At 39.9% G+C, this 21,227-nt stretch overlaps 1 protein-coding gene across 4 annotated transcripts in view; it reads left to right on the top strand.

Annotated features, from left to right (window-relative positions):
- The window catches only part of KLHL29 (kelch like family member 29), a 389,363-nt gene that overhangs the window by 309,305 nt on the left and 58,831 nt on the right, over positions 1-21,227 (top strand). For all 4 annotated transcript variants that reach the window (XM_058835996.1, XM_058835997.1, XM_058835995.1 and 1 more), the window contains one exon: positions 8,621-8,759. In XM_058835996.1, the coding sequence (XP_058691979.1) occupies positions 8,621-8,759 (139 nt within the window). The remainder of the gene's footprint in view (positions 1-8,620; positions 8,760-21,227) is intronic.

Below are 21,227 nucleotides of genomic sequence, written 5' to 3'. Positions count from 1 at the left end.
CCTGTACAGCAGTATGTGATTGTTAGAAAATATGTGCATTACCATTGTCTGGTAAAAATGTATTTCAAAGACTTATGTTGATTACACTTCTGTACATTTTATGAAAAGCCTAAGCCGTGCCCCTGTTGAAGGTGGGCAGCACTGCTTTGTTTACAATGGGCAGAGGAGCAGCCTCATCTTTGCTAATTAATGTATGTTAAGTGCTTTTGAAGTCTTTGATTGTCAGGTATTATACTTTAGAATTGTGGTATTTTGGGGTTTGAGGTTATTTTGCTCTAATAGATGTAATTTGCTCTGGATCCATCACTGATTTGTTTTCAGAAACCTGGTTGGTTTTTTTTTTCCTTTTGGAACACAAGTGTTTTGTTTGCTGGCTGGTGGTGCAGATGTGCCTGTGGCTGCTGGTAACACACAACTGGCACCAAAACTGGTCAGTGTTTCACGGGTGCTGCTGTGTCAGGAGCCTGCTGGTGATCACACCATCAGTTTCACAGATGGGTGCTGCTTGTTCAAAGCCTGGGAATCATTTAGCTAATGCCTTGCACTACATAAAGAGATCAAAAAGGCCCAAAAGCTATCTCTTAGTCTTCTGCTATAAGCAATTAGGATAATACTGAATCCATACTAGACCTGTAGTAATAAATATTTTAGCCTTCCCTTAAGTGTGGATTGATATTCAGGTCTGCCTGCTGGTAAATAAAACAATCAGAACTAAATTTCCCTTTGAATCTGGGCTATTCTGCATTTCCAGTGCTCACAGGATTTTTTTTTTTTTTCCCTTCTCTTTCTGCCTGTCTCTCTCATTTCGTCTCCAGAGAAAATTATTGTCTGCCTGGAAATCAAGTTACAGTGCTAACTGACATAGTGGCATGTTATATGTGGAGAGGGGACCAGACTGGCAGTTTGCTGGGATCTCCTGGGCTTTGTTTGCCTTGGCCAATACAGAACAGGCTGCAGCCAGCTTTGTATTTAATCAGGGGTGAATCCTGAAAAAAACCCCAGCAGATCCTGATATAGGAAGCTACATCTTTATCTCAACATCTCAGTGGGTATTTTTATGCTGGGTCCTTTGGTCTTGCTGCCTTTCCTTACATGGATCACAGTGTGCATTGGAAAATGAAAGAGATCAAATTGTCACCATATTCTTTTCTCATTCTTTGCATCCATATATGTAATATAAATGCAGTTCATTTTCAAACCAGGTCACACATGCTCACTGTGCATTTGTAACCCTGTTTGATTATAAATTAGCTGGCATAGATACCATAGTAGACTTTACCTAATAAATCAAAGCAGCAAAGGCATTCTAGCCCCCAGACTCCAGACTCCTTTTTTTATTTTAATGCATAACTGTGATATCAAAATCTCTCTAAAGTTGCATCTAAAGCTTTTTTTTTTTTTTTTTTTCACCCTAGATATTAAGGGTGTAGTTTGTCTCTGAATATAATCAGAAAATATGTTGAAATAGTTCTGTGGCCTAATATAGGGAAATGTCAGTTCTGTAATGTGTGAAGGCAGCCTTGAGGTACCTCCTAATGTCAGTTCCAGTGTTGATAATAGCCTGAAAATTAGTTTCAAAACATGATATGGTGGCTTTCCTGAGTTTTTTGTGTATTTAGAAAGGTTCCATTTACACATAGAGTTGCAGTTGTCTTCCTCAAGTGAGTAATCACCACATCTGACTTTGTTGACCCTTTCTCATCATAAGGTGAGAAGAATTTGCCTATGTGAACAACAAAAAATTATTTAGCACAACAGGGCATCTCATTGCCAGCAATCCTTTCAGTAGAATTATCATATAAAGCCACATATGTGTTGTTCAGCAGGATTTAAAAATATTTTCCAACTCTCCAGCATCTGTTACTGTTTACTTTAGCAGCACAGGTGTCGAACAGTGTCAACGCAAGGAAGATCTAGACAGGTTGGTCTGCACTGCAAAGTCCTACTGCCATGGCTGTATCAGCTTGGAGTATGACAACTTCACACCTTGCATTTCACATTGCTGTGCTGACAAAACCCAGCAGAAGATGACTCCCGCTGCCTTTGTTCAGGGGCTGGTGTAGCTGTGCCAGCAGTGATACCTCTCCTTCAGCATATGCTCCATCTTCACCAGGGTGTGTAGCTGGGTAGCACAGGCTTGTCAGGGCACGGCATTGCCGTGCTCCTATTCACTACTGAGCTTTTCTCAGTTCATTTTATCTGGCTTAAGGGCTTAGGAAAGCGAAATATGCAGGAGATAGCCAGAACCAGTTGAGCATTTTCACATGCCTTGGGTGGAGGATGGTGTCCTGTGGAAACCCCATAATAAATAGAGTCTGCAAGAAGAGGACTGGGCACCCAGTATCATGCAGACAGTATTTTGCACCTCCATCCCAAGCCTTTAGCAGCCTTGGCTTTTTGCAGTACAGTACAGAGTGAGAGTGCTTCACCATTTGCCTGCCTCCCCCATCTCTCCAATAAAGGATCCTTGCACAGGCTGTCCCAGCTTTCTTACGCCCCCTTCTCCTTCTGCTCTTGGTAAAGAAGTTCAACTGAAATTGAGATCCAATAAGAAAAAAAAAAGGGGGGGGAACTATTTATCTGCAACAGATTAGTTCTCACCTTCTGCAAAAAAAATAAATGACTGGTCCCAACTAATTATTTAATCTCCCTTGGTAGGTAATCCCTGGGGAGAGACAGTATATCCTACCTGTCCAAGCACACGGAACTAGGGTCGTGCCTGAGACAGGTTCTGTCTCTATTTGACTGCAGAGACAGTCCAAGTAACTGGATGTATGTACTGTATGATCTTCAGGGTCCAGGAAGGAAACTGAACATCGTGGGTTCTTCCCCCATAGGGTGGCTGGGGGTTGGAACAGGCTGGCTAGGGCAGTGGTCACAGCAGCAAACCTGACAGAGCTCAGTAAGTGTTCAGACAACACTCTCAGGCACATGGTGTGATTCTTGGGGCTATCCTGTGCAGGGCTGGGAGTTGGACTCAATGATCTTTGTGAGTCCCTTCCAACTCAGGCTGTTCTATGATCTGAAGCATCCTCATCTCTTAGTGATTCTCACCAGGCTTCACTCATTTCCCCTTCCCCTTCCAGGCCAAAAGAGATTAAAGGACCTATTTCTTATCCTCAGTCCCAAGTAAAAAGATGTTCCCCAGAGGTGTGTGCTTGTCTTCACGTCACAGGGAGGGTGCTACAGCTGACTTGTATTTGTCAACTGAGAAGTAACTAACCCCCATCCTTAAGAGATGAACTTAAGAGAGACCTTAAGGGATGTTAGGATGTTCATCCTGGTCTGCCAGGTCAGGGTGTCTGGAGGAGTGGAGAACAGCATCAGCCACTGCAGAGCCAAGTGTGATTTCTTAACTTCATCATCCTGGCCTAATGGGGCAGGTGGCCATTGAGTTGTTACCTCTCTGCAGCTGCTTCAAGCCACATACCAGCAGCACAAGGGTACATTCAGCAGGTTATTGCCTACTCTGCAGGCTTTGGGGTTTTCCGTGTGTCTGCGGATGTTGTGGTGAGGAGAAATTTGTCAAAGTGACAAAAAATACTGTGTTCTGGCTCATATGGGAAGGGTTCACCATGGTGAACTCCATTTCTGTCACTCACAGCTCCTGTTTGACTTCTAGATCTACTTCATGATTTAGTTTCTTTTATCTACCCATACTCTACCACTATAAAAATAAGCAAGTGTGGGCAGTGCTGGCACTTCATGGTTAAAATTATTGTTTTGCGTAACTAGAGCATAACCTTGGGAATTAATCTCCATACTTATTAAGGGAAGAAGGTAATTTGATTTTCCTCCTGTTAACTTTTGTTGGCTTTCCTGCATTTTCTGTCCCAGTCATGAAAGCATGAGCCTGTGTGAGCAAGCACTGGTCTCTTGCACGTTCCTCACAAGAATAATTAGTGATGTTTCATCAATTACCCTTTGCAGTTTTATAAGAGGTTAGTTTTCCCAAGTAAATTATTTTAAAAGCTGTTTGTAAAAGTGATTCTTCCATATTTTATGGCTCATTATATTTTAGCTCTTGCTGTCCCCTTTTAAACCTTTATCTACTAGAATTTAAGTAAAGAGTACTTTATTAAAAATGGAAAAAAACCTGACAGCTTCCATTGTGCCATGGGAATGTGCATTAGAGAGGGTCTTTAAGTATCAAGTCTTCACTGTGCTTAAAGTACAGAATAAATAAACTTTGGGAATAAGTTCCTTGTCCATTTTTATTTCTGATTATAAGTAATTTTAAAAAATATTCACTATATAATTTCTTTTCCCTTTACTTGATCTACACTATTACACAGTTGTGCTTGATCCTGTATTTGATCCAATGCTTGTGGGCTCTTTAGTTTAATTTGTAATTTGTCCATTAATTAAGAGGGAGAAAATGTGGTGTTGTGGCTGGAGCTGGGGATCAAGAATCAAAGCTTCTGAGTTCTTCCTGGCTCTGTTCCTTACCTGAGGAAAGCCACTTACACCTTCTGACCTATATTGTCTCTGGGACTCTCAATATAATTATATTAAATGCCCCCAAGCAATGATAATGGCAAGACAGAAAATACTGCTTTTCACAAGATCCACAGAGATGTTCAATTGCAGGTTTCAGGTCAAGTCCCCTTTAGGTTCAGCCACTGTGTAGCTCATGTAATTTTGGGGTGCCACTTGTGCAATTCTTTATGAAGAAAGTATTCAACCAGTCTTTCACTGAGAATGATTTAGCATCACTAGTGAAGAAGGGGACAGAAAGGACTGGCTTGGTTTTGAAATCTCATTCCAATGTGTGTGTGCAGATGTGGCAAGAGGGGAAAATCCTTTGCACTAGGGTAAAGCAGTGGCTGTGATTCATTGAGGAGAAGAAATATCAGTGCTCACCCTGTTGAAACCTTGCACTTTAACTGACCTTGCACTTAATTTTTACCTGGATATCTTAATAAAACAAATAGTCAAATGAGGAATAAAAACCCAAACAAGGAAAATTAAATCCATTGGAAGAAAGAAATGAGAGGAGTAAATAACCAGTAGGAAATTCCCAGCACATCCCTTTATGAAGGTTTCAGGAAATTCCATTTGTTTGAGGAAATGCTGAAAATTAGGAGGAGCCCAGAAGAGGAACTAGCAGGAGCCAGCTGAGGTCATTTTTCACTGCCAGGACTGCACTGTGTTGTCTCTTCTTTTACAACTCATCGGCAGGCATTATTACCTGGTGAAAAAATTTGTTTTGCAACTCATCCTGAGTCCTCATAAATCATTAATGCCTGGCTAAGCACAGTGTGAGCATTACAAATACTCTGAGAATGAGGGCCCATTCTGATATAACCTTGTGTCCAATACTAATGCCTGCTAGTTATTTAGTAATACAAAGGAACCTGAGCGAGGAAGATCAATGAATCAATGCAGTCTCCTGACTTCCTTCTCCTCTCCACCTGCCTCTCCTCTTTCTAGTTAGATACTGAGATGCAAAAATTCAGGACAGTTCATAGTCATCTCTCTGTGGACAGCACTATAACAATTTAGGGGAACAAGGAAGGAATCACAGCCTCCAAATATCTGTAGGAAAAAGAGGAGCATTGGTTTCTGTTTCGAACTTGTTCTCATTTCTGGCTTTTTATGAGCCAAATCACACCAGTGCTCCAGACCTGTTCTTCTGGTTTGCATCTCTTAATAAATGCATGCAGCGTAAAGCACATTCAAGTGTGTAAAGACCATAGATAGAAGCTGTGCCCAGGACTGAGTGTAATTAAGGGTGCTCAGCAAGTCCAAATAATGAGCCAGTTACCTGTGGGAGCTGTTTGGGGGCTTAGATGCTCAAATCAGCTCTCACAATACTGGAGGCAGCACTGAGAGCACAGCGTCAGTAGGTACAGTGGCTGAGCTTTGTGTCTTGTTTTTCAGTAATCTTGGCCACAGTCAGGAGTTCAAGGATGGTCTGTATGGTCCTGCTTACCCTGAACTCACTTCCTAAAACCCCCAGCCCATTCAAGAGTACCTCCCTCTCCCTCTCCCTCTCCCTCTCCCTCTCCCTCTCCCTCTCCCTCTCCCTCTCCCTCTCCCTCTCCCTCTCCCTCTCCCTCTCCCTCTCCCTCTCCCTCTCCCTCTCCTCTCTCTCCATGCAGTTGCTATTCATACAGTTGTGCCCTTTGAACACCATAATAATTGATCATGAGCTTTAAAAGAGGGAGATGGAATGAGGTGAGGTGGAGATTGACCCTTTGTGCAAGCGTAATCTTAGACTTGTATGACTTAGTCATGGATGGAGCCCTTGTCCTAAAAGGCCTCTGCAAGGAAGGTTGTAAAGTCACAGATACAAGAGAAATTGAACTTGAATAGGAACTTAGGAAAAGTGCAAATGGGGGTCAAGGACAGTGGTTGGGTAAATTTGAAAAGGGGAGAGAGTATGAGAAAGTTTAGAGGGAAAAGTAACAGTCTTTAAGACATGAAATGATAGAAAATTGGTGTGAGGAAAATGTCGTTGCGGTAAATGAAAGTGGGAAAATGGACCACGACAGAGAGAGGAGGAAAAAAAATTGTTCATATGTGAAAAGGGACAGAAAAATGCTTCCTCCATAAATACATGCAACGGATAAAGCACCTCCTGCTGTTCCTGTGAAACCAGAGACCTCAGTCATTTTGGCCCTGAATCAAGTATAACATCCCTTGTGCCCATACCATCCTTGGTCTTTAGCTGAGACCTAAAGTGTTCATTGTGCAGTGAGACTTCAGGCATCACACCTCCAGCAAAAGCCTGAGACTCCCCTGCACAGGAGTGAACATTCAGATCCCATTTTAGGTTTTTCTCAAAATGTATCATTGTGCTTTACCTCAGCTGAATTTGTTAAAAATAGTCCCTGCTATAGCACCCACAGGGCAGAGTGGTTTATTTTCCCCTATTATAGATCTGACAAAAGCCTGCTGTTATTTCTGTGCCCTCTCTAATGATCTGCTTGCTCTCTGGAGAGCACTGACCCATTTCAGCATAGAATAATTAGCCTTTCAGACACTACTGTGTTTCCATTAAATAGACATAAATGTGCAAGGTGACATTTATTTACTTAGGCCTGAAAAATATGCACCACAGATGCTGGGGCTTAGGAGAGCTTCAGTTTCTTTTCATGAAACAGTTGTATATTTGCATGCTTTTGTGTCATTAAGCACTAGTGCTTGGCTGAAATGATTCCAGTTGAGTTTCCTTGGGGAAGCAGGAGAGCACAGGGATTATTTGGGTCCGGGTTTCACCATGAGACCGGTTGGCAATGCTTAGGCAGCTCTTGCTCAAGCCTGTCAGTAGCTTTGAGCACAGTTAGAGTTACACACCCTTGAGGTCCCTTTTACTTCACATAAGGACTCCATGTAAGGAACTGTAGTTGATTTACAGATCTGTCTGAAGAGGAATGTGTTCAGGGTGTTACACTGAGGAAATGAGAACCTTGACCTATTGCAAACATAAAATAAACCCAAAGTCCTTTAGTATTTAAAATCAGCTCTTCTGTCATTTTGATCACTGGCTTCTGAACCGCCAGGCTATTGCCCAGGTGAAAAGTATATTATTCATCTTGATAGCCATTTTGGTCTGCAAAGTTGGAGGGAAGTCTTAGCCTTAAAAGTCCAGGCAGCATATAAAACATCTAGGTTGCTTAGTGGTTCACATCCCCACATGGAGACGTGGCATGCTATCATTTCATTCTGTTAGCACCAATAGACTCTATAAAAGGAGGCATCACTCAAGGTAGGTGCTTTATTGCAGGATGGAAACACTTTCATAGGTTATTTTAATCATTATGATTCTTTCATGATGTGTGAAAGTTGATTGTTGCTGTAAATGAAGCCATTGAAGGCTAAAAAATAAAAATGCTGTGATGGTAAAAATCCTTGGAGTGCAAAAAACAGGAATTGCTATAAAAGACAGTAATTTATTCTCTGCATGAGATTTTTTTTTTATCATAAGGATGCTTTTAAGGTAATTCTGAAATACATACAATTGTAGTCTATATAGCTGAGGTATATTGCAAGGTGCATTGATAATTTAGCTAATTTTTTCTGCACTGTAATTTATAAATTATTTAGAACTGCTATTTTTTTATGTTAACTGAGGCTTAACACATTTTTACTATGTTACGGATAAGTTATTTTTGCAGGTCTTGTGGTTTTATTATTTTGACCCATATCGAGTTCATATTGCATCATAATACCATTTTTACTAATATTATTCTAGTATGTTCAAAACTTATTTCCATTTGGATAGAAATTCATTAGCTCTTGATTTTGATTATAACAAATTATTTTAACATTTCTGTGATAATGCATTCTCTGTGTTTCTGATTTGCTAATGCTGAAATATTTTATTTTAATTTTTAACCTTTCCAAATTTAGGAATTGTTTTTGGTTTTTTTTTCTGTGTATATATATTTCAGTTGTTTAGACCTACTGGTTCCTGCTTTTTTCTTTTTCTTTTTTTTTTAATATGTTATGTTCGTAACTTCTGACTGTCTGTGTTGAGCCAATCTTACCAACAAAAATATCAATTATTTCCTGTTTCTCTACTTCTTTACAAAAAAAAAAATGAAAAGTAAAAAGTAAAAATAAAAAACTCTTAATGGGAACCCTGGCACTGTCTGTCTTCTCTGTTCTGCAGAAATGTTGAAGGAGTTGAACCAGCAACGCAGAGCGAAAGAGTTTACAGACCTGAAAATTATTGTTGAAGGCAAAGAGTTTGAAGTCCACCAAAATGTTCTAGCTTCCTGCAGCTTGTATTTCAAGGACCTGATTAAAAGGTTTGCCTTCCTTCCAGCTGTGATCTGCTCTGTTCTTTTGTAGGGCGCATTTGTGTCGCTTTTTTTTCCTCCCCTCTCTTGCAGGTTTATGAAGATTGAATCTCCTGTCACAGAGCCAGTAGCCATTCTTTCCACCTCCTCTGAATGTATTTCCAAACTGAGACTCAGATCCATTTGTTACACATCTGACTCGTACAGTGTAATTATTTCTGATGAGTAGAGGCTGGTTTTGGCCGAAGAAAGTGTTCCACCACTGAGAGATCTAAGATTTAAACTCAACTGCTAATGGTGATTCAGTCCACAACTAAAAACTACTGCTGTCGATATTTGCAAGGGACTCTGTCACACACGACAAAAGTCTGTGCTTCAGGCTGCAAAAAGCCATCAGCGTTCAGGTGAACGGTGCTGAGACATCGTGCAAATAAAGCATTTGGGTACTGTAATCCCTTCACCCTGAAATCTTTGTTACATGCTTTTGTGTGGCTTTTATGGGCAAAGGGATTGGTATTTTTATTATCTGGGGACCTTTAAAAGAGGAAAAGACAACTGATTAATTTCTCTAGAAAAAAATTAGAAATAAGATGATTTACTGGTCAAAATGTAGCTCGGTCTGCATGTTGGACTAACAGTAGCTTTCCCATACAAACACTTCAGCTTAGGGTAGGTACAGTATGTACATTTTCTAAACATCATGTCTCCACCTTCGCATTTTCCCCCCTCTGTTTCTAGCTGATTGATTCTAAACAGTGCATGATAATCTTTTTTTTTCCATTACATTGATTTTTCAATTTGTATGCTTCATATACTTGCATAAGAATAAATTGGTACTCTCGTATTATTAGTAAGTTAGAGTAGCAAGTAGGGAGAAAAAAAACCACGAGGATAACTTTCATTTTTCTCTCAATCATCAGCAAATTAATGCAGCTGCTGATTTTGCCTTGCAGTATTTTCCTGAGCAGACTGAGCCTGGACTGTGCTAAAAAATGGGATTAAAGAACATTTTGCTTGCTTCAAATCCTGTATTTAAATTTTGCCAACTAACACAATAGTGACTGTATTTTATTTCAGGATGGCATATTGGCTGGTATCTCCTTTCAGTGTATTGTGTCCTTTTGCACAAAGCTGCTTCTATAATTATGGATATATATTACCTTCTATGATATAACTGTACTGACTGCCTTATCAATTATTCATAAAAAATATGTTGGCCTAGGAAGCATGTCTTTTCCCCTCTGTAAATCTAATGATTTCTAGCAGTACCTATGCCAGATCTCTCCTGTCCTTTCTGTTCCGTCTGCTCATTATTATTTAATTGTTAAGGCTACAGTATATGCTTTTTAGGGTGATAAAGAGTAGAGTCTACAGGAAAAGAAAAATCATGGAAGCAACTTACAGAAACCAAATCACTGACTGTCCAAAGACTGTCATTTGGATTTTGTTGTGAAGGCATCTGCTTGTGTGCAGAAATTACCAGGCAGCATCTATTTCTAGAAGCACACTGACAAATCTTGCCGCTTTATTATTTAGTTATTAAATGAGATATACATTAGATTGAGCACTGCTGCTCTGTTATTAACTTAGTTAAAACAATATAAAAAAGGAAAATCTAGATTTTGTGAAAGCAAATGCCTAGATTTCAGCATGTATTATCTTTCAGCTGCCCACATAAGGCTTGCATGCATTACAAGAAAAAAATAGTGGAAGGTTTAGCCTATTTGCTAAACTCACCACTTTTTGCCTTCTTTCACATCATCAGCAGCAATAAATATTCCAGGGGTCGATTTGTGTCCACCATCAGGTCTCTCCATCCCTGTTGCCTTCCATATATAACCTTAGTTGCACACATGTAACCTTGATGGAGGCTAATGGAGTTGCACAGGTGTATCCAAGGCAAAAATACCTTTATTACTGATGATGATGCTTGAATACGAAAAAATTCAGCTTGATGTCAAGTTGAGTTTGCAAAACTGTCAGGTGAGAAAAATAAATATTCACCTGTAAATTGAGCAAATGTGTCTTTGCGAGACAATAAACTCAGGGCTATGGGGTGGAATTTCTCAAGACTTCTTTTTGTAGGATATTTGCAGTGTAAAGTCTTGTCCTTTTTGAAACCCCATGGAAGTCAAGGGCTCAGATTGCAAGAGGCACTCAATTTTTTGTGGGATCATGCCCTTAATAATACAGAATCATTATAGTTCATAGAGTTAGAATGTTCACAGATACAATACATCTAGAGTCCTCTATGATATTTGTTAGCAGCTTCTTTGAGACAGCACTTAAAGCTTTATGTGATTTCTATTGCACTCCTTGTGTTATTATAGAAATCAAAACAATAAATAGCAGTTTTTCTTAAAGAATGAAAGAGATCTCTTTATATTAAATATAATAGAAAGGCCATTTCAATCAGGACAAGCCAGGGTTAAAACCTAGTGTCATTCCAAGCAAAGGCACCAATGTGTGACCAGAAACATCAATGAAAATATGATCTATTCATGAAGGTGCTATGTACATCTATAGGAACATGCAGAAATAGAAGCTTTCGGAGTATTTACTTCAGCTTATTATTTGCCACAGGCTGGTTATTATTAACCTCATATTCTGCCATTGATTCCACTGCGTGTTCAAGTTGGTATCTGATGGTAGAATAGCAAGTAGTGTCTCAAAAGAATAAAAGAGAAATGTTCAAAATCAAATAAGATCAATTATTTCCTTCTCAAAATAAAACCAAAGTACAGATAAAAAAACATAATAGAACTGGAGTTATTGCTCATCTTGAGGAAGGCTATTTGATGAGAATTAGTCATAACAGGGAAGAAAATATGTTGTTTTCATTGCACTGATAAAAAGATGATAACCAGGTTTGATTGTCCAAAACAATTCTAAAGTTATTTACGAAACAAATTTGGTAATGAGAGTGCATTTTGAAACCCCTTTAGTTTCTCCCAAAATGGTTAATCCTGTTCATTCTGCTTCTCATCCAGAAAATTCTCCATTCCATGGGCTTTATCTTTCAAATATATGTGTCCTTTTGAGTTTGGTTTAGTCCAGTCCCAAGCCTGAGCTCAGCACCATACCAGGTACCTCTTTTGGAAGCAGGCTATCCCTGTCAGAAGCTGCACAGCACTCAAGCCTAAGCCAGGACTTGGTGTTCATCTCCCTCCCAGCAGCAACTGACTATGGAAAACAATCTCAGCCTTTTTCAGTGCAGAACCATCAGAAAAGGATCAGGTGTATTAGGAACAGCAGGTGTGAAATATTCCTGACACCCGTTCCACATCACTGTGCCCACAAAGAGAGAAAGGTGAGGTTCAGGGGAAGGGTGAGGATCCATACAGGACTACTGCAGTATAGGGCTTCAGGAGAATGTGGATGATAAACAGCAGCTGGTTTGGGGCACTGTACCCTAAAGGCCATCGTACATATTTTGAGTGCACTAACTACATTGACTCCAGACTGCATAACTTTTCTACTCATGGAATCAGCCATCTCAAAACAACGGCTTAATTTATGATACAGACAATGAAGAGAAGAACCTTGAAGGCTTCCTGAAGGATCTTTTTCTCCTAATTCAGGTTTCTATGTTCAGACAGGGCGCCTGGACCAATGAGAGGTGCTTATGTCTCATGTTAGCTAACCAACATTTAGGTCCAAGCTTGGCATCTAAGGCAGGTTGAGTCTAACCTCACCTTTTTGACTGTTACTGCATTCTGCAGAGAGGTAGACAGACCTGTCCAAGAGGCAGGTCCTCTCCCCACAAAACAGGTGTCTAAGAGATCAAGTGAAGGAGGAGGCCATCCCCTTTACTATAAAATAGAGGGTGATTTGCATAGACAATGAATTTATGATGGGTGTACCATTGCTTCCCTCAGAGGTCCAGCCTAAGCTGGCTGTCTAGTCTTCTCTGCAGTTGGGAGGAAAGATGGGAATGTCTGTAGGATGATACATCCCATCTCACGATAAATAGCATGATTTGCCTTCTGGAAGTGCTTATTTTTCATGACCCAGAGAGAAAGACGGGTCACCCAGCCTGAATCATAGTTGACTGAAAGGACATGAATGATTTCTTATGGAAACTAGTGTTTTTCTTAATAGCACATATTTATGCTTATATGTGTACACAGAAAAAAAAGACAGATCCAGATCCATCAAAAAATGTATCTCCAAAATGTGCCTCTTGTGGAGCGCAGATTTTCTTATTTAAAACATTCTTGGTTTGGGAGAGGAAAGAAATGAGCTCTGTTTTTGTATCTGCCCTAGAAGAAATGGTGGAAGGTGTGGGGGGGTGTGTGTTTGTTCTGGGAGGACGGAGCAAATGGAAAATCCCATGAAGAGCCATCTTTTTTATTTCCAGCTGTATTTGGGATAGACAAATGCAGCTGCTGAATAAATGGAATTTCTGATATTTCCGTAGCAAAGAAATGTTTCACCGGAACATTTTAATTTGCTGCTTTCTTATTCTTAACCCAGAGTACTGGAATCTCTACCAAATACGACATTATTAAAAGGAAGAATTTGACATGAAAGTCTGTTCTTGACCAAAATACTTGCTTTTATAAGCAAGCTTTTACAAGTAGATTTGTCTCTGGCCAGTTGCTAAAGATACACAGATCTTGTCCTACAAGTTTTATCTTTTCAAGATTAGATTTTAATGATGCTTTCTAATCTTTAAGTCATCTTGGGTGCCTGATTCCACTGGCATAGAGTGGTAAGTTGTATGTGCAAAGAGATTCTGTCACAAGAAGCAGTATTTTGGGTGCATTGTAATCTGGCCCTGCTATATTCATCCTTCTTTTCCTACAAAGTAGACCCAGTGACTTCATGGCCAAATTGCTTTTCCACAATATCCTGCCTCTTTTCAAGTCTTAAGATTTTTGATTATTTTTTTTTTCTAAAGTACTCTCTGAGGGCTTGAAGGCAGGGCAGGAGAAGTAAAGCATTTAGGGTGGGTAGACCAAATTCCTCTTGCTTTACACCTACGCAGAAGGCAAAGATGTCATTCTGCATTTTACACTATTGTGTGGAAAGTGAGCATTTGGATGCACAACAGAGAAACCTGCCACTATCCATCTAAAACAGCCTGACAAAACTGCAAAAGCGTTTAGGTGTCTGGAAAACAGAGTGTCTGGTTTGTGTTTACGTTCTAAAAAGCCCAAAATGAGAAACAGCAGGATGAAAGAAAAATCTACTCTTAGTGACCCCTTCATGTTTTCCTGCTTATTAAGAATCTTGCTTTTAACTCTGGGAGAGGAGCAAGCAGCATTTCCACATCTGCATACTTCACCTCCATTGTAGAACAGAATGAATGTGGAAACAAACTATAACAGGTAGTTGAAAACAGAGAAATAGGGAGTTAAAAGATAGGATGTTTGTTTCAGGTGCCAGGAGAGTTACATTGTGCCTAGAGAAAGAGCCCAGAGGTTTCTGTTAAACCATTTAAACCATGATAATGGGAGGTCTCTTGGGAGTGTAAAATATCCTTCACCCTTTACTGTGAGAGGACAGGTGTAAATTGTGCTGTGGACAAGGTTTTTCTCTTAAATGAAGCAATGATAATTACCGTGTGTTGGGCACAAGATCTTGGCATGGGACACAGCCCCCTGCTCTCAGTGGCCTATTTCCATGAGTGCTGTGCTCTCTCTGCCTGCCCAGGCAGCCACCCGCCTGCCCCTCGGAATTCCCTGCTGGGCTTCAAATTTCTCAGCTGCCAGACCTTGGAAAACCTGTTTTCATCAGGCAAAAATGTATGGTCTTCTACATAAATGAATGGCAGCTTACAAATATTCAGTGGTGTTCTGCGCTGCCACAAAACCCATCGCAGGTGTCACAGCCTGGCTGTTTCCATCCCCGCACGCATGGCTGTGGATTAGGAGGATGAGAGGCTTGGGCTGAATGCTACTCTGCAAGGAGGACAGAGCAATGTGCCCCACTCTGAAGAGAAGCCCTGAAAACGAGGACAGAAAGGCTCTTTTTCATACCTTGAGGTGCAGCGCAGAAATTAAACTTCTGCCTGTAAAATTCTGCCCTGTAATGGCAGCAGTTCGCAGAGGCACCAAGCAGATCCCTGAAGCTCACTCCTCTCCCTCATTGACATCATCTCTGTTTACTGTAGCTGGGACTTCTTGCTCCCATAATTTCTAGACTCAACCACAAATTCTGCAAATCTTACCCAAGGAATGACAGACTAATCACCTCTCTTTCTCCAGCTGTAACCATCTAAAAGCCACACAGCTGTCATGCAGAATCTCTCCAGATGCAGGTGCAAGTGACCTACCTGTATTTACTTACACCTCACAGCCCTGCCTAGGCTTAACTCTGTTAAAAATTCAGGGGTGAAAGGGAACAGTTATCTAACCAGATGCAGTTCAAAATAAATTAATCAAAGACAACAGAGAAAAAAAAAAATCTTCCATGGCATAGAAACAAGAGCCTTATTCTTGAAAACTGTCATTTTTGGGGCAATTCCAAAAGCCAGTCTTGCCCTAAAATGAGGGTAATCAAATATCCAACTCCAGCTTGCTTGTAGGTAGTTCTAGGGATCAGTAGTTCACTTCTTTCATTTATATCATCAAGGATTAACCACTTCTGGACTGGGATAATGAATTTGAATTAATATGACCAGGTTATGATCATATCTGCCCTCTTTTTGCTTGCACAGTGCTGAGCTTCGGTGTCTGAAATACTCAGAGCAGTTCTGCAGGGTGGATGGGCAGGAACTGATGGAGTGAGAAGAGCCACATGCCCTTTCCTGCCTATAGCGTGGCTATAGGTGAGGTGCTGTCATGCCATTAATTGATGTCTCTGGATCTATAAATACTGTAGAAAAGCACTAGCAACATCCTGTAGCTGAAGGAGAAAGAACCAGTGCCTGACAGAATTAATTCTAATTACTGTAATGCTGATTGGGATCTTTGGGCACTGCCATAATCATAGTAGTAGTAATAAATAATAATGGTGGTTATCATTATTTTATTATTGTTTTCCCTCTAGACATTGCAATGATGAGAAAGAGTCTTGGATAGACTACCTAGATAATTACTTGTATAAATTTCACCACATTCCTAAGAAATAGATTTATTAGCTGCATGCCAGCTCTGTGCTAAGCTGGTTTTTGATGGTGTAATAAATATCATTAAAAGAAATCAGATAAGAGTTGGGTAAGGGTTTGAGCTTTAAGTTTGATGAGAATAAATTTTTTATTCTGTCAACTTACTTTTAATCTTCCTTCCTATATAATCCCCCAGAACCTGCTTGCATCTTTTATTTACCTTTAACAAATAGTAGCTCTCACCCAGGTTGTTTTGCCACTGAATTAGGCTGCCAGAGATACTTGTAAACAAGGCAGATCCCACACTATTAATAAGTTGGCCCAGTTTTTTTGCTTCTCCACTAGTACCTTGCGAGATTCAGTTTATTCTCAGTCCCTAGGAAAAGTCTAGGTCATGAGACACTGTTCTTCCAAGGGCAATTGCCATTCACTTCTTCATTCACTTGCCAGTCATTTAAACCAGCATCTTCAATCTCCTCATCTTCTTTCTTAAATCTCAGCAGGGAGCCAGATTTGTGCCTCCAGCTGTGATCTCCGACACTGTAGCGTTACAAGCTGCCGCTGATCCTGCCTTTAGAAATGGTCCTGGCCGAGCATTTAGATTGTGTTCCATCAGTGAATGGCATTAAGGGTATATAGGAAACGTGGCTCTTTTGTTTGCTTTATTTTATTCTGGCCATGTTGTCCGTGAACAAAAGCGTTTGCTCTTAATCCCATTGCTCGTCTTGGTTTGTAATGATCATTTCTGTGATGGTGAATTAGCAGGAGCTGCTGGTGCGTGCCCGAGCTCACAGCCATTAATTTTCCTGATTTTCTTCTGATAGAGCAGGTGCAAACTGGCAGCATTTGACCCTAATAAGTTACACTAGTCTTGCCAGATTCTGTTTGCCTGGAACAAGGAACATTATTTGTATCAACATCCTGATAAAAAGTGAGCAAATGGATTTGTTGGTCAGGTAAATTTTCCTGACAAATTTGCAACCCTGTGTTTAAACAATGTAATTTATTTAATCTTGTGATTTTACTAGTTCTTTATTGTAATCATACAATAGAACCATTACACTACATGTTTTCTTCTCTCATGAGACAGATGGATAGTGACTGAGGCTCAAAGATAATGTTTATCTACAAGATAGAATAACGAAGGCAGAGATTTGCAAGTTAATACATTTTGAGTTGATAAAACAATTCGAAAGGACAAGCGATGCTGGGGTGCAATTTTATTTTTTTTTAAATCCTGTTTAATAAAACATTCAGTGCCTTATGACATACGTATTGCAATGATGTTGCTCTATAAATGTCCCTTCCTGTCATCATTTACATGATTGATTACCTTGCAGCTGCATAAACTTGTATAACTCAGTAGATAACCTATTACCTCAGTATGCATATGTTGCTTGGTGCGTGTCATGGAAATATATGTTGTATGTTTGGGCATCTATGCTTTTATATCTCATGAACCCATAATTACGATAAATCAAGATATTCAGTACAAAATACGACTTTCCATGTAGACTGCTGAGTCTGATCTGTACGTAGCTGAAGGTTGACTGTAATTTAACAAATTTTCTTTTCTGGTTCGCCCAAGATACACAGACATACTGGTTTTGAACCATTAATGACTGAAGATGATAAAAAAATCAAATAGTGGACAGTTAAAGTGCAGCATCATTGCACTCTCTTCTTTGCCTGAAGTTTCAGTGCTTTAAGGATTAAAGTAAAATGTTAAAGTTCCACAATAAACAAGATGTTCAGTCTAAATTGTGTCGACTTGAACAGCAGTTTCTAATGAGCACACAGCTAACAGACTCTTCAGCCTCATGAGAAGCTGTCTACCCCAGTCTGGAGTCCTTTCTTTGGTAATCAAAATAATTTGACAGAGATAAAAAGAAGTAGCTTTTCTTTGGTTAAGTGCTTCATCTTACATGAAAATCTTGGATTTCCTGTTTTCTGGAGCCCTAAATACCATCCAGGGAACAAAGCAATTTAATTTGATGATTTTTTTTTTTTATTGTCCTGTCTATCTTGGTAGAAAACATGTAGCTCTCTTATAATGGGAACACAATTACTTTAGGGTAAACATTTATGTTCCTAATTATGAAAACAAGCCAGCCAGTTCAGCATGTTGAGCTGATAGGGCAAATCCTGGGCAGGCGTTGGGGTGAAGAGACTAAAAGGCAGCTGGGTGATGGGACAAACCATTGCTTTGGTCCATGCAGAGAGGGACCAGCCCCAAAAATACAGGCTCCAGTTTCCTTAGTCCAGGGTGAAGCTGGAGCTCCTCCCTGCTGCCAGCAATCCTGCAGCCTCCTGTCATCTCAGATATGTGCTTTTAGTGGGTGAAATTCAGATCCCTGAGTTGTATGAGACCCTGAGCCATAGATAGTCAAAGACAACAATTCTTCTTTTCTTACACTGCCAGAACGAGTGTGTTTTCCTATTTCTTAAAGATATATTCTAAGTGAAATATGAACAAAATTGAGGTAGGTCTTTCCTGCTGACTTCTGCTGGGAGAAACAGGTAGTGGAGGCAGGCTCACAGATGGACCTTGGAGAGGCAAAAGGAAAAAGTTGTACACCAAGTCCCACTTCTCCAGAGAAATATCACAAATAACAATTCCAAGTGTGTCTTTATTTTAAAAGATAATAATTTATTTCAGTGCCCTTTTGGAGCACAAAGCTTAAATATACGTCATACCTCTGAGTCTATGGCACGGTGAGTCATATGGCATGGAATGTAAATAGGTGTCACAAACTCTGTCAATCCTCCTGTTCTCAGCCAGGCAGCCTGGGCGGAAGCTGAACCAACTGTTCCTAGGCAGTAATGTACATTTACATAAAATGTTTCACATTTTTCATGTTTATTCCGTGCAGATGGCTCCATTTTGAACATCCAGAATTTGTTTTGACTTTGTGACTGTAGCTTGTAAACAGAGCGTTGGCTGGCATCTGTACTGGGTATAGGTAGCTTTTTGTATTTGATCTGAAATTGAGTGAAGCTGTAGCCAAACCATTAGTCAGTCAAAATAATGTTGCAAGCCAGTTAAAGGCAGCATATCCAAACCATGAGGGAAGGCTGAATGAGAGGCGGTAGCGCTGTCCATAAATTGACAAATTGATGCGCTCGCGGTGTTTCACTTACACAGCTACTTTAGCCAGACTCTAAATGTGGCTTTGCAAATCAAGGCATCTCACTATTAAATGTTTTGAACAGAATCACACAGACGTTCTGTTATGGGAACGTGTTGATACAAATAATGCAGGAAAAATGCATAGATACACATCTATTTATAACTCAGGATGCAGAAAACTTCAGTTGCATCACTATTAAACATGAAAGCACTATGGCTGATTCTTGTCCGTGTGTATTACATGTTTGGAAATGATTTTCAAGGACGAATAAGTACCAAAAAATGTAAATTTCTCTACTTTTTCTTTTGTCAGTTCCACTACAAATCTTGTAGATGAGGTATTAGGGCTATTTTTCTTGCTATCAAGTATTTAAACATTTTTGCTCTTTCCTATGTATTAGTTACAAGAAATGGACGCTGTTTCTGATTTGTTATTTGAGAGTATAATCGAGCCATCTTCTGCTTTAAAGGGTTCCCTGTGCCTTTGTCTTCTCTAGTTGAAGCAATTAAGTTGAAGGATAAGTAGCCAGACTATGTTCAAAGGCATTTGCTTGATTTTGTTGGACTTAATTATTCTAGACAATGCAGAATATTTTTCAGTAACTCCCCCCTTACCCATTCAGAGTATATCTGTGCTTCCTGCTTATCTGCAGGTTCAGTTCTGCTTGCACATTGCTCAGGTCTATCACCTTGCTAGAGAAATACATGATTTGTAAATCTGAAAGAATTCCCCAACAGCTACCATAAAATTAAGCTGTTAAAGAGCTCTTGGAGCTTGTTTAAATGTAGACCTAAACAAATCTCTTTGCTGTTTAGCTCAAGATAAATCTTTTTAAAAGTCCTGTTCTAAATCACTTCCCAATTTTAATGAGTTTATATATCAGCCTTTGCCAGATTTTTACTGTAGCTTTTCTCCAAGATTATAGCCATGATAAAGTAAGGACTAAAATTGTTTATTATATATTATTCTTCAGAAGCAAAACTTTTTCCCCCAGAGGCTGTTGGGAGAGCTATTGATTTTCTGCCACAATGTGAAATGTGTGACCTTTATAATATGAGCAATGATTACAAGGCCAATAAAATGACATCATTCTGTTTAAACTTTAGAGATCGCCGGGCAAATAGCAGAATGTGCCACATTTAATGATGTCCATGGACGATAAGGGTGCGTTGACTGGCTTCAAGTGAGACTGAAACATGAAGGAGGCAGGCTCTCAATCCCCAAAACACCTCATGCTTGTGCTGGGAATTGGGGAACAGGAGTGTATGTACCACAAAGAACTATGATTTTCCCAGCTCTTAAGGCAGGAAGTCGGGGCTTTTCTGGTAACAGACTTCTCTAAATGTTTGCATTTACTGATGTCACCAACAAAACTCCTCCTGTTGTGACACAGGATGAGCTATTTGGGGAACAGCTCTATATATCGCTACAGATTTTCCCAAATCCACTGCATTTGCATTTACAGGACTAAATTCTATTCTTTTAGTACAGCTTTAGCCACTTCATTGCAGTTCCTCTACAGGAGCCAAGAGAAGACTTTGTCCCAGATAGATGAATTATAACTGCACAGGGCATATGATATTCTAATATGTGTCAAAATAAGGAACACAGAAACCTTTAGTCAGGCTTTGAGGGGGATGCTACAACCTGATTCACTGAAACAATTTCATAAAAAAGTCTATGGAATTTCCCTTTTCAGGCACATCAGTCTTTCCCAACATTATAATCTTCTCATCCTTCAGACACCTATCTTTGATCCATTAGGACCAACTTCAGTCAATTCCCTGCCCATTCTCCAGCCTATATCAAGTCAGATCCCTGGCATGGAAGCCGAGGTAGCTGTGATTTCCTTATGCAGGCTAAATCCAGCCTGTACTCAGTATTTGTTCCAGCCAAACATGGAGCCAAAGGGCTCACTGCTTAGAAAGCACAAGGAAAACAGCACAACACATTCAAGGCATTGCAGAGGCAGGAATAAGGATAATTTCTTTCCCATTTCTGGTTCATTGTGTAATATCAATAATCTCTGTAGCTTTGTATTATACTTGCCGTAAGTGGCTCTAGTGATTGATTAAACACCTTAGCTTTTCTTTGGCATTTAATCAATTGCAGCAGCAGTTTATTGCTCAGTGTATTACAAAGAAAAAGAGATTATTACTTAATTATTGTGAAAAATAGCAGCTTGCAGTTGTTGCTAGCATGGGTATGTGTCTGCACTGACACTGGTGTCACATCATCCTTTCCTTTGTGCCTCCTGGTCTCCGCACTGGGTGCGATTGTGCAATTCCCAGC

This window comes from Poecile atricapillus, chromosome 3 (genome assembly GCF_030490865.1).
Source record: "Poecile atricapillus isolate bPoeAtr1 chromosome 3, bPoeAtr1.hap1, whole genome shotgun sequence".
In the NCBI taxonomy this organism is placed as follows: Eukaryota; Metazoa; Chordata; class Aves; order Passeriformes; family Paridae; genus Poecile; species Poecile atricapillus.
Note: the sequence above shows the minus strand (reverse complement) of the source record. Positions and strands in the feature narration are given on the sequence as shown.